At 37.7% G+C, this 14,423-nt stretch overlaps 2 protein-coding genes across 3 annotated transcripts in view; one reads left to right on the forward strand and one right to left on the reverse strand.

Moving 5' to 3' along the window:
- The window catches only part of tacc1 (transforming, acidic coiled-coil containing protein 1), a 29,568-nt gene extending 26,225 nt beyond the window's left edge, over positions 1–3,343 (reverse strand). The window contains exon 1 of the mRNA XM_077528648.1: positions 3,195–3,343. Coding sequence (XP_077384774.1) covers positions 3,195–3,214 — 20 coding nt within the window. The 5' untranslated portion in view covers positions 3,215–3,343. The remainder of the gene's footprint in view (positions 1–3,194) is intronic.
- Positions 3,344–4,861: 1,518 nt separating this feature from the next.
- On the forward strand, positions 4,862–13,397 carry LOC144023343 (neuronal vesicle trafficking-associated protein 1-like). Of its 2 annotated transcripts, none has more exons than XM_077528651.1 (5): positions 4,862–5,086; positions 5,330–5,475; positions 5,934–6,050; positions 9,947–10,057; positions 12,104–13,397. In XM_077528651.1, the coding sequence occupies exons 2-5, from the start codon at positions 5,347–5,349 to the stop codon at positions 12,308–12,310; spliced, it is 564 nt and encodes a 187-aa protein (XP_077384777.1). In that variant the 5' UTR covers positions 4,862–5,086; positions 5,330–5,346; the 3' UTR covers positions 12,311–13,397. The 2 variants fall into 2 exon arrangements, with proteins under 2 accessions (XP_077384777.1, XP_077384778.1); XM_077528652.1 differs by having other exon boundaries at positions 4,865–5,086; positions 12,107–13,397.
- Positions 13,398–14,423: the final 1,026 nt, after the last annotated feature.

A 14,423-nucleotide genomic window follows, 5' to 3' on the forward strand; every position in this document is an offset into this window, starting at 1 on the left:
ATTTGTGCAGTATGACTGACGGGATTCTCTCGACGCCTGTCAAAGGATGTCTGTTGTCTGATGTCCTGAGGTAACTTAGCATCTTTACTACTGAAGCAAAAGATAGGGAAAAACATAAATCGGTATGCTTCACTATATGTTGTCTTACGTTGGCTTTTCTAAATGACCTACAGTCCAACACAATCTCTCATTGTGTAAAGTCCAACAAAAAGGAGGCCTTGTTTTATAGTTGTGAGGATGATACAGCTCATGGGTCATCTTGAAAAACCAGGGTCGTCCCCTCTCATTCCACACATTGCGTCACGTACACTACTCACCCAACCAAACAAGGGGCAGTGTTGTGTGAGACAAAGTAGATGTACGTCTCCAGATATCACAGCTAACTGTCATCAAGGTGCAGAACACTCATTAGACTGGTGTCACTGCTGTGGAGACAGTGATTTAAAAACATACTATATCAATAAACACACTCAATGCAAGGTCATCTAGAGAATATCTTTGACCTTTTCAAACAGACATTCAATATACAAATAGAGCCAAACAGCTGTGCGGGTAGGCTTAGGTATGGACTTTTTCTCTCTCTCTCTCTCTCTCTCTCTCTCTCTCTCTCTCTCTCTCTCTCTTTTTATTTTTTTATTTTTTTTATTTTTTATTTATTAAATCTTTATTCAAACAATAAAGGGGTGGGTACGGACGACGAGCGACATCCATGCTCTTGAGGTCATCAGCAATATTTTGGTAACTGCAATTTCACTTGAGGTCAAACCTCAGAAGCTACAGTCTTTCTTATTGCGAGCAGTCTGTAACCGTAACCGTAGGTGTGTTCACAGCACTAGTCAACATGTTTCTGCGGGTGACTTCGAGTTGTGATGTCACTTCCTGTATTTTTATGCACATATTGTATGACAGGATGCAACAATTCCTCTTCCTGAAGTTGGCCATGAAAATAAATCAAAAGAGGGCACAAACTGGTTGTTCTAAAAAGTTTGCGTGATCAGTCATGTTGGATTAGAAATGTGAACCCAAACAATTAAACAACTGCTTTGATGGCTGCTTTAAAGTCAGTGGAAGTAGAGTCTTATGTTTACAGTAATGTCTATTTTGCTCCAGGCAACCACAGTGATCATATGAGCAGATTCTGGAATGAGTGACTAAAACATCATCACATTTTCCCTGCAGTTCCATTTCCACATCATACCTCAAAGACTGCACATTATGGAAACCGCAAAAGCACACTCAAAATTGAAAAGAAAAAGAAAACACAATGAACAAATTGAAACTGAAAATGAATTGGCAGTTTTGATCAATTTTGGGCTGTTCCTATGAACCATGATCTGTTTGTGTTACAATTGGGCCATCAAAAAGCATGACAAAGCACAGTCAGCAGTGTGGACTCACAACACAGGTCATGTGAGCACTCACAGTCACCAAACGATAACAAAAGCCTACAAATAGAAGGGGGCGGGGTGAGAATTCTGCTGTCAATGCAAAATCAAATCCGGAAATATACTGTATGTTATGTTTCACGTACACTCTAAAAAGAGAATTGTTGAACCAATTTAAGATTACAAATTGAATTGTTGACTAACTTTAAAAAAATTGCTTTAAGTGGTAACACACGATTAAAGAGATACTTCACTTATGTATCCCATTATAGCAATAAAAAGAGATTTTGTCTATAATTAATTTGATACTTTCATTACTTTTCACGTACAATTAGTACCTTTAAAAACACATTTTGCAACTTGCTGTCGACTGAAAATGACATCACAAGGGCTCAGGTAACCAATCACAGTCACCTGTTTTCTAGGTTTGGTCATGTGACATACACAAGCTGAGTTGTGATTGGTTACCTGAGCCCTTGTCATGTCATTTTTAGGCAGCAAGTTGCAAAATGTGTTTTTAAAGGTACTAATTGTACATGAAACATAATGAAAATATCAAATTTATTATAGGCAAAATATTAATGTTTGACTGCCAAAATGGCCAAATAAGTAAATGATCTCTTTAAGTTAGTCCAAATTGAATATATTAAGTGATTATGAGTTCATTAAACTTGATACTTTGGATTGGGGTCACTTGGTTCAACAATTCTCTTTTTAGAATGTATATTTATGTGATTCCTGTTTTATTGTTCTATATAATAACTATATAAATTGTCCGAGTAGCCTAAAATATATATTATTATGATTATGATGAAAATGATGATGATGATTGTCTGTCCGTCCATCTACTCTCCGTACTGCTTATTCTCACTCTGAGCCTTTCCCTACCTACTTTTTTGGAATGTGGGAAGAAACTTGGAGAAGCGTAATTTTTTTGGATCATTTAAACGGTCTATGGAATCTTATAAAGTGTACAGGGAATTTCACACTTGAGTACACTTATGTGAGGTGGAGAGGAAATGGACGGGAGGGTGTGGGGTTTAAAGCTTCTTAAAAAGGTCACATGTTCTCAAACTTTTTTTTTTTTTTTGGCTGAGACTGAGGAAACGTTTCCCATTCCAGCTGCATTCCAGTGAGAACTTCCTAATAAAACCCAATGGAAGTTTTTATCCATGAAACTTTGTTGTATTTTGGTGAAACAGTCAAGTGCGGTGCATAACTTTAAAATCTGTTTGCAATGTCATGCATGCATGAACACCAAGACATTCTTCTTTCACTTGTATGTATGGCTACTGTGGAAAACTTCCCACCCTTGGCCTTCGCTGCTGTGAGTAAGCGAGTGTGTCCGAGCCTCAGGGTGTGTCTCCCTGTGTGACCTCATCCTCCCAGAAAAGCCTCCACAAACCTCAGAGGCGCACTCGCCCACATGATCCAGTCCCAGTTAGCCTGCTCATGCAACAAGAGCATCTGTATGTGTCTGTGTGCGCCAGAACAGCATCCTGTTTATACAGCCTGACTGGAACTTGCACCAGCCATCAAACAGCCATTGTTAAAGCCCCATCGCATTTATGTCTCTGTAGTTACCTGTCAGTACAGTCAGCTGATTTACAGACACACGCAGGTACACGCCACAAGCTAGGTCAGTTAGCCAGGGGAATTATGGCTTCATGAAGACAAACAGAAAAGCTCACTAACACTCACAAAAATATGACAAACAATACACGCATGGGTGATGATGTCCAAAAGTCATCACATCAGGACCAGAAGCCATCACATCAAGTGCCAATGAGTACAATGGGCATGTCCTACCTTGGTTTGTCAGAGCACATCTGTTGTGAGGTTGTCAAGGCTTGGAAGAAGAAGAAGTAGAAGTAAGTCCTCGGTCGGTGTGAGCTTCCGCCAGAGTCGCTGCGTGAGCTTGTGTCTGCGTGGTGGAGCTCGCTCCATGTGGCTGAAAGGGAAACGGGAAATGAAGCTCCTAGGCAACAAACCACAGACAGAGGGGATTTTAAAGAAACAGCAGACACACGCCTCACAGAACAAATTGTGTTGGGAACTGTTATGCTAGCCTATAGGCCTACCTTTGTATGAACATGGTGGTAATATATTATTCATTTTACATTAGCTATTTCTCAATTTTGCTGTTACACACAACCTATTTATGTTGGTTTTGTTTTGGTAAGAGACAAGAGTTTGGTTCAGCATTGTTTACTTCACAATAACGTATTGTTTTCTTCTAAATGAGTGTCACTGTCATGGCAAGAGTTGTAAAATGACACAGGATGGGTACAGTGCCCTGTGGTACACCACACATACAACCCCCCTGAAGTCAGAGTTGATAAATGTTTATTTTCTTGCTTTTTATTTTATTTTCTTGCCATAATTGTAATAAGTGTCGATTTGTTCTGTTGTTTTTATGATTTCATACGCGCACAACAAAATTTGTAATATATGGTTTACTTGTTGTGAGTTTCTCTTCCCTTCATACAGTTCCATGAAAATGTAGGCTATTTGCTCTATTCTTAAATTTCCCGTTAATGTTTAGGCTCAGCAAATGGGATAGGCCTAATGAGGATAGATGGTTCAGAAAGAGGATGGATGTAAACTTCAGACAAAGAAGTGCCAAAGTTTTTAAATGATTTGATTTATTGAATAAAAATACGTATATTCTAAAACCGTATGTGTATTTGTCTCATTTCCCCCCGTTTTTCTTTTTCTTTTCTTTTTTTTTTGTAATTTCTGTGTTGTTGCCTCCAGTGACGTTCCTCAATCCTCAATGTAAACAAACGGTTGAAGAATCAAAACAAAACACAATTAGATTCACAGTTTTGACACACTGAGTTACAAGCTCATATTTTTTTTCACGTTTTCTTGTAGATGAATTTGTTTAACACTAGTACTGCATCTGCTACATTGAGCGCCACTGAAGTTTAGAAATGAACCAGGCAAATGTCTCCCTCTAGTGTGTATTTCTCAGAATGCAGATTTGCAGAAGTCCCTACTTTTGCTGAGAAAACAGCAACAACGATAATGATAATATAAATAAATAAATAAATAAATAAATAAATAAATAAATAAATAAATAAATAAATAAATAAATAAATAAATAAGCGTAGGCCTACAGTACAGTAATTTATGTACTGGGTTAAACATTGTAAGTCCAATATTGTACTACAGCATACAGAAATCGTTTCGCCACCTTCCTAAAATTTAATTGGATCAAAACTGAACCAAATACCGGTTAGCTACATTATATTTAGATATGATGTAAATATTTAACATAAATAGGTTAAGGATGTAGCACATCTCACATTTCCCACATAGACTTAAAAATGGGAACCAAAACAAGTGTTCTGATGATATGTATGGTAAGTTAGCTGTAGGCCTACTATTATTATTATTTCAGAATTGGTCCCCAACCGGATGCGAGCGCGAGACGTGCTCGGCGGATGCAATGAGGACGTTACATCACTTGCAGTGCAGCACGCAGCATGTAGAGGGGATTGAGGCAGCCTTGGCCATATTGTGCACCAGCCCCCCTCCTCTCCTCCTCCTCCTTCTCCTCGTCCTCCTCCTCACAGCGGCTGCGTCACACATTAAGGCGCTTGTGTGACACAATCAACAACACACGGCGCCGTTTAAGGAAGGAAAAGCACCGCAGAAATAGAATCTGTTTTTCAAAACAACACTCGGCTGACAAGGTGAGTGTTCGATATGTGTTGTTTTGTGGTGACGCGATTGATGTGATTTTTTTTTCACGGTGCACAAAGGCAGCACCTGCCAGCACTGCTATGTTATTTTTGCTTCGTATTTCAGAAGAAAAAACAATTTAGAATCAAACGATGGTTTATATCACCACAATAGCATACGATGATTTGAATAATAAAGGCATGCGGTGCATGACTCCCCCTCCCCCTCTCATCTTCATCTTCATCCTCCTCCAGGTTGGCGTGCGCACAAAATGGTTAAACTGGGGAATAATTTCAGTGAGAAAAACAATGCGAAGGGGTGCCCTGAAGACGGATTTGACACGATCCCCCTCATCACACCTTTAGATGCCAGCCAGCTTCATTTCCCTCCACCGGACAAGGTAAGGAATTACATTATTCATAGAAAAATATTGGAAGTCATCGATGTATCTTCACGGGTGGGGGGAATATGCCACATTTTTCAGACGAATACCAGTAGGAGTACTCAATTCTTGAGTAGTCACCAATACCAAATACCGATACCACTAGTAGCCTACATAAAATCCCCCCAATAAACAGTGAAAGATAATTGTATAGGTGTATAAATCCCAATACCTTTATAGCATTTTCCTTAATTTTTTCCTTTAATTTCTAAATTTTAGTTCCTGATTGCAAAACGGACACGAGCCAATCGCGAGTCCCGATGCCTTAAAAACATCCAGTATTGCCCATCCCATATATATATATATATATATATATATATATATATATATATATATATATATATATATATATATATATATATATATATATATATATATACTTTTATGGTTTTGCCTGTATGTGCGTGTGCTTCCAGGTGGTGGTGAAGACAAAGGCGGATTATGACGGCGAGAGCAAGAAGGGCAAGATCAGATCCCCCAAAATTGCAGAGTTTTCAATCAGCATCATCGAAGGCGTGTCCGAGCGACTCAAAGTAAGATTCCTGCTCTCTATAATGTAATTAAGTACAAAAGTAAAACGCAATTTGTACTTTTTAAATACATTTTTTTTCTTTATTACTTTTTAAATACTGTACATACAATAGCTGTTTGAGAAAACTTCTCAAACCGCTACTGCCACATGTGGCCGAAAAATAGAACTGCACAGTCCCTTTTTCACAACAATGCGCAGATGACGTCACGTTCACAGACAGAGGGTGGGAGATTCAAACCCAGTTTATTACTGCTCCAAGTTCCCCAAAATTGAAATTATCTGTCTCTATTTCTGTCTTATTTATTATTTTGTGTCGTCATCTGCGGAGGATGAAAAAACTAACAATCCTATTTTGACAAAACGAGTGGAAAGTAAGTACACATGGTCCGTTTTCAAAAGTAAGGGGTAAAAGTAAAAATACAACGAAAAAAATGATAGCTAGTCCCTGATAAATCGACAGCCCTTTCCCCAAATGAAAGCTATGACCCACTATCCCCATCCTGCAACTCGGCACAAGAATCCATCATGCTCGGCGATGATTCACTTGACGCTTCCTTCAGCCGCTGCAGGCAGGAAATCCGCTGCTGCCATGGTGATGATGGCCTCCCAATGGCAGCTTGTCTCCCACCTCCCTGGCTGGCAAACGAGTCGTCTTTGGATGCGAGCATTTGAACATGTGTTTGAATGAAACAGTCCTGAGCCAACAGACGAGCTTGTCATTGTCAGGTGTGATCAAAACGTCTTTTAAGCTCACAGGCGCTTTGAAGTGCTGCACGGAGGAACCGCCTGTTGTGTTACTTTGTGTTTGCTGCGTTGACGGGACACTCCTGAATTCGCTTGGGATTGAAAAGAAACGGCTTCCCGGGATAGACGCTGGACTATTTATTCTCTGTGATTACCTTTGTCCAACTGTGATTTTTTTTTCTTTCTGGCTCATATTTCATTATCTGCAAAAGAAGTTCACAATTCCACCATCTTGTGACAACCATTGGCAGATTTTCATTTTGCATCAATACCCAGTTCATACAGGTGTTGCGCAGACTAGTTGATTTGTCTACTTTACAACTTGACTTGTTCAGTCAGCTACGGCTGTTTGAAAGCGCAATATAAATAATGATGGCTTGACTTGACCATGACACTGACGAGTCACTAATCGTGTTTTTGTCTCGAGGAGGATTCAATTTCTCAATGTACAGCTTTGCTAAATGATTGAGAAACAATAACCGTATTTCAACACTTAAGTGCCTCCTCCCTCCCCAGAAACACCAGTAGGTGTTACGTAACTCCCCTGTGAGGTACAAGCTGGACTGTGCAGATGGTCACACAACTGTAGACTTTGCCATATGCAAACTTTTAAATTACCCTGACAAGCTTTTAATCCTTTTATTTTTTTATTTTTTATTTTTTTTTGTAACACCAAGTGTTGATGCTTAGTGCCCACTAGAAATAACTCTTAAGGAGTTAGTGAGTATAGTGTCGTATAGTGTGGTATGCTCGAGCCCACTAGCAGCAACTAGGTTCCTGACTATATAAAAATAACAACAATCAGATACAAAATACCAAATACAGAAGCAGCGAAAACAGAAGTTGTAACGATGTGGTGGCTCTCGTTAACAGGCAGAATCTTGGCAGGATTAAGTTGCCAAATTAAGATTAAAATATTCTATGTACATAGACCATATTTGTTTAAATCTTGATACTTGATTTTTATTTAAGGCAGAGATTTTTTCCATTGAGATATAATTTATTAGTAAGTTTAATCAGTGGTCGATATTGAGAGATTGTTTATTTTTCCAATTGACAAGGATTATTTTTTTAGCAATAGTAAGGGCTATAAATATAGATTGGGATTGTTTACATGGTAGCTCAGTTATTGTTAAGTCACCTAGTAAACACAATCTTGGAGATAAAGGAAGCCTACAGTTTAATATATCAGCGAGCTTTTCCAAGATTTTAGTCCAGAAATGCAGCACTGGAGTACATGACCATAAAGCATGAAGATAAGTATCGGCAGTGTTTTGTGAGCACTGGAGACAAATGTCGGAGTCAGAGAGTCCCATTTTTTTCATCATATATTGTGTAATATATGTTCTATGAAGTATCTCACAAGCTTTTAATCCTAAATACAGTATAGTGTTCCAGCTTTTGGACTCATTTATGCCATCCTTCTTCAATTCATTGAATGAATGAACGGGTATAGCATACGGGCATCACAAAAAAACAGGTAATAGAAGTGGATAATATGTAGATAAGATTAAATGATATAGAATGATCAGCCAGGAGAAATGTAAAAATGTAAATCAATGACGGGAAGTAATAAGGTACAAATATTTTGTTATTAGTAGTGTTGTTCCGATACCGATACTGGTATAGGCAGAGGTGCCGATACTGCATGAAAACAGTGGTATCGGTATTGGTGAGTACTCACAAGTAACATGCCGATACCATTAATTCCAACACGAATGTAGGATTTTGGATGCAGCATCTTGGGTCTTGACATTCACCGATATGTGACATGTTCACTGCATGCCGATGTAAGAAATCCTATTGGTACTTGAATGCTCTGAACCAATGGCAGGACAGCTTTTTCATGTTGAGGGAAAAAAAAACCTTATATATCGGTATGGTATCGGTATTGGCAGATACTGCAAAGCTGGGTATCAGAATTGGTATCGGGGGCCAAAAAACGGTATTGGAACAACACTAGTTATTAGTATATTTTACTACTACTACTACTAGTATCTGTATTTCACTAGCTTAATTTTATGAAACAAGATAGAACATAATCAGGAAACGTTAACAACAAAAATGTCACAACAGATTCAGAGAAGCAACATAACTTTTCATACAGTAGCTATTCAGATAACGGATGGATGTTGTCATCATTAGTAAATTAGCATCTTTTGTTAGTTGGCAACATTAGCAAAGTTTTGGGAACACAATGTTTTGATTGTATTAAGCCTGACTCACTAGGGATGTAACAATAAGGGCAATATTGTGATATTGTGATATTAAAACTGCCACAACATCGTGGTCATGTACACAATATTTAAAGAGAACACATCTGTTTAGAAAGTCAGGTTGATTTCCATTTGTGCAGTTCTAGCACCATCCGGTGGCTAGTTTATTAGTGTAATTTAATTTTCATTAGTGATGTTTTGGCCTTCTATGTTTAAAATCTGTGCTAATTGTCAGATGAAGGGGAATATAATATGCTTGTGAAGCGTCAATATGTGGAGGAACTCAAAGTGTGTGTGCATTAGCAAGTAAGCACGTCGATATTGTTATTAGAAATTGTAGATGGTTTATATGCATTGCTATTATGTACAAAAGCACAATATTGTGCGTTTTTTCGTATGAACTTTTTTTTTTTTTTTTTTACAATATTGTGACCTTTTTTAAATAGCGCCAACCCACCCACAATATTGTGATAATTATCGTATCGTGACCTTCATATCGTGATAATATCGTATCGTGATGTTTGGATATCGTTACATCCCTATAACTCACCCTACACTAATGCTAACACGAACGCCTACGCTAACTTTTTCAAACCAGGTACTGTACATAACTTAAGTACAATACTTCTCTCGTTCTTTTTTATTTTTAAAACATAATTATCTGTACTCTTTTTAAGTCGAGAGTGTGAGTACTTTTGCCACCCCACCTCTAATTTAACTAGAGTACAATGTTAAAGAGGTTAAGTAGAGATACAACATAACTAAGTAGTCAACTTTTGGACTTCCTTTTAAAAATATCAATGCTTTCTGCATGCCTAAATTCTACCACATTTGGCTTTTTTTTTTTTTTTTTTTTTAAAGGAAGACTAAAAATGAGAGTATGACAGTAACCAATGCACCTGATGGTTGTTTCTCTTGTTTGGTGTTTCTTGTTCAGGTGACCTTGCTGGTGATCTGTGCTCTGGCCTTCTTGGTGTGTGTGGTGTTCCTGGTGGTCTACAAGGTCTACCAGTACGAGCAGCCATGCCCTGATAGTTTCGTGTACACGGTGTGTGACACACAAATGTATTTTCACACGTTTGCTACTCATTATAGTTGCCTAGAATGTTCATCATTACGTCTGCCAAACTTACGCCTGTTTAATCTACTTTTGTGTTAAATGAAAAGTAAAAATCTCTAATCTTCACATTATGCCGATTTAAGTGCTAAATCTGAGCTTTTCAGGAATCTCATTTCCATTTATAGTGAGTTAGCTTGCTGAGCTGCCATCCATCATTTATCACTCTGCTTCTGTGAATTACAGCTCACGTTCTTTTGAATTTAATCGCAAGTTACTTAGTCCTTTAGAAAGCAAGGAACCATATTTAGTAACTTCAATCAACATTGTTGCCACACTGCTCTACCATACAAGTTGATGTGATATTACAAGGACGAATCTTTTGTTCGACCAAAAATGTACAACTATTTATAATGATAGTACATTATGCATATTATGCAGGGTCTCTACAGCAAAACAAGAGTTCCAGGTAGGAAATCCACAATGGTGAGCCATCAGGATCAGAAAGGTTCTCTTAGTGCTGACCTACATTTACAACCTAAATTCTATTATTAGTTCCATGAAATTGTATTCATTTCTTCCCAGCGGTCGAGTCTCTTCATTTCATAGCAGTTTCTATTGACTGTTTCCAGTACGAGTATTTTAGATTTTATGTCAGAATCAGACGTGTTGCCATAGAACTCCAGTCAAAATCTAAGTTAAACCATATAATAGTAATGCGACTCTCACTTTAACCAATAAGACGCCAAATAATGTATTTATGAAATAGTGGCTTTGTATAGTACTGATGGTTTCTAGAACTGTGATTTTTTTTTAATAGGACTATACATTGTTTTTCTTTTCTTTTTCTTTGTGACCTTGCTATGTTTTGACTGAAAATTACTATGTACCGTAATCAGGCTGTAGATCAGGGGTCTCCAAGTTGGGTCCTCGAGAGCCCCTATCCAGCCTGTTTTCCATGTCTCCGTCCTTCAGCACAGCTGAATCTAATGATCAGCTAATCCACAAGCTTCGCAGAAGCCTGATAACCATCCCGATCATGAATCAGGTGTGTTAGTGGAGAGAAACATGGAAAACAGGCTGGATAGGGGCTCTCGAGGACCCAACTTGGAGACCCCTGCTGTAGAGAAAATGGATGGATTTAAAAAACAAACACAAAAGCAATAGTTCAGGGATGGACAACTGGCATGCAACATATGTCCCCCGACCACACTCTGAGTGGTCCCTTGATTAACCCCAACCCCCCCAAAAAAGAAGAAGAAGAAGAAAAAATCTATTCCCAATTTTTTTTAAACCCCAAAAATTCTTCAAAGGGATACTTGACTTATTGAGCCATTTCAGCTGTACAAAGTTAATATTTTGTCTATAATTAATGTGGTAACTTTATTATTTTTCATGTACAATTAGTACCTTTAAAAATATTTTTTTCTACTTGCTGTTGACTGATGATGACATCACCTGTGCTGAGGAAGTAGGTAGTAACCAATCATGGCTCAGTTTACTGACCAAACAAAACAGGTGAGCCATGATTGGTCGTTACCAACTTCCTCAGCACAGGTGATGTAATCATTGTCATTATCAGTTGACAGCAAATAGAAAAATTGCTTTTTATATGTATTAATTGTACATGAAAAATAATGGTTATCAAATTAATTCATATTAACTTTTCACTACTGAAAATTGTCCAATGAGTCAAGTGTCCCTTTAAAATTCACTGATAAACATTCATTATTTTTTTTTCCGCTGGAAAAAAAAAACAGGAAAAGTGCTCAAATATTTGAATCTGTAGGTGAAATTGCGAACGTGCATGGATTGACTGTAATTTTAAAGTTGTAATATCACCATTCACCTCTAGATGGCAGACATGTCTTACTACGCTTACAGTGGGTCTTATAGGCCTAATACCTGAGTAGGTTTAATAATTTTTTTGTGCGAATTTTGAATGACATATAGGACAAAAATCTTAAAATCCTGTCGTTATTTTGAGGTCACAAATGAAGTGTTAATCTTTCTCTGCTCTATCTTCTGCCTGTGAAGCAGCAAGGTCGTTGCATGCCGGCCGGGATGTACGGCGGCAACTTCCCCCACCAGGGCCCGGGAGGCCGCGGGCGCCTCTTCACCCTCATCAACCACTACAACATTGCCAAGCAGACCATCACTCGGTCCGTATCGCCGTGGATGACCATCATGTCTGAGGAGAAGGTCACCCAGCAGGAGACGGAGACGGCACAGAAGCTAGCCTAACCGACTGGGCGTGGCTTCACCTGCCGCCGCCGAGGGAGGGAAAATAAATAATACGGTTGTGCCATTCAAGCAAACCTGCTTCTAAACGTGCTCGTCTTGCCCGAGGTGCTGCGCTGCCTTCGAGGTCGGCTGAATGTGCGGAAATTGTGAGCACGTTTTCAGCAAATTGAGGCTTCTGCTGGGTTCACGGTTTGTTTGAATAGCATATGCTGTTATTTATTGATACGCAGCCGAGTGGCAGACATAAAGGTAGAAATGCCACACACACACCCACACTCTTGATGTTAACTTTGTACATAAACACACATTAGAAGTCAATTTAGTGGAATGACTGTGAACTATCTCATGTTTGTGACACATTTAGATGAACATGCACGCACGACAATTAGAATTGTACTTTGCTTTTCGTCACTTTCTTTCAAACTGAACTTGTTTTGAATAGTGTAGTTGTCATCAAGCAATGTTAGCTGCATAAATGCCACTGAGGTGTGAAATTTAATTTGCAATAATTGAGTAGGAAATCATGGAAAAAGTTCAGTTCTAAAAAGACATTTAAATATCTATCATTTCAAGATATATGAATAAATGTATTCAGCCTACTAAATTGTTGTGACATAAGGCTCAACGTCAACTGGCTGCACCAGCAACAAATGTATTTTGCACAATTTTATGTTGTGCAGTTTGACCCGAAATGCTTTCTGCATAATATTGCTGTCAAATTCTTCTTTGTTGATGTATCAAGTGTATTTATAAAAGATTGCCACCCCTTTTGTGAGTACAGTGTGCTGAAGATTGGAACTAAAAGCTCCATAACTTCTATGCTGCTCTACTGAATGTTTTTGCTTTGATCGTAATGACTCTGTATTGTGCAACCCTTTTCATCAGATGGCGAACGGAAGCCATCTTTTAGTTGAACAATCTGGAAGTAGTTGCTTGTCCTGATGCTTTGTTTTCCTCTACGTGTCTGTTAATTGGTCACAAATGCCTACCATGATTTTCATACAGTGTTATAAGTACCACTGAAGTGCATTTGCTACATTAAATGTTACATGAAGAATTGAAATAAAGTGCCCACGTTTCCCACCAACATTGTTGTTGAATCTATATGATGAAGGTAAAGGTGATAAACAGTGACCAGTGCACATTTGTGGTTAATTCACTTATTCATGATTTAAAAAAAAAAAAAAAAAAAAAAAAAAAAGTCTATCCAAAACAAAGTACTACTTTGGAAGCATCTTGATACAAAGTAACTATTTGGACATCATCAACGTGTTTTTCTGCCATCTTGTGGCATGTACGGGAAATTATAAACATTTATTTGCAGATGTTCACAAACAGGGACCACTGTTGACGTAACCCAATAAAAAAATGATGAGTAATATCTATAACACTGGTCAACAACAAAATTATAATCAATGATGGTTTTGTGTCCCTTAAACATATTTTTGTCACCAAACTAAAAAAAATAAAATAAAATCTATTTTTCTAGCACATCAGGTTTTTGAGATTTTTTTTTTTTATGTTCTTTTTAAGTTTGAACTACAAAAGCTTCCGCAATATGCAATATGAAATTGACCATGTGTTGTAATGTATAGCTGATGTTTTGGGGGTTGGGGTGGTGGGGCAAGAAACCTCTTTATAAATATTACCAAATACTATGTGATACATCTTTGTTGCTATGTGAACAACATTTATGCCCATTTTTTAATGTTTAGGTTTTTGGGATGTCTGCATTCAGTTTCATCCCAAAAACAAAACAAAACAAAACAAAACATAAAAAAAATGGAGAGAAAAAAAGTACCTAGAACATGTTTTTGGGGCGAAACTGTATTAGTAATAGTATTTGGTAATATTTATAAAGTGATTTTTTTTTCCTGAAACGTCAGCTATAAACTACAACACATGGTAAATTGTGGAAGCTTTTAAAAAAACAAAACAACAAGAAAAAAACAACAACCTCAAAACCTGCATTCAGTTTCATCCCAAAAACATATAAAAAAAAAAAAAAAAAAAGTGGGGGTTGAACAATGGACAAAGGTACTTTTTTTCACATAGCAGTGATGATGATACATTATCTAAAAAGGTTTACTTGCATATCTGATATAAAAAAAAA

Source organism: Festucalex cinctus, chromosome 8 (assembly GCF_051991245.1).
Source record: "Festucalex cinctus isolate MCC-2025b chromosome 8, RoL_Fcin_1.0, whole genome shotgun sequence".
Lineage (NCBI taxonomy): Eukaryota > Metazoa > Chordata > Actinopteri > Syngnathiformes > Syngnathidae > Festucalex > Festucalex cinctus.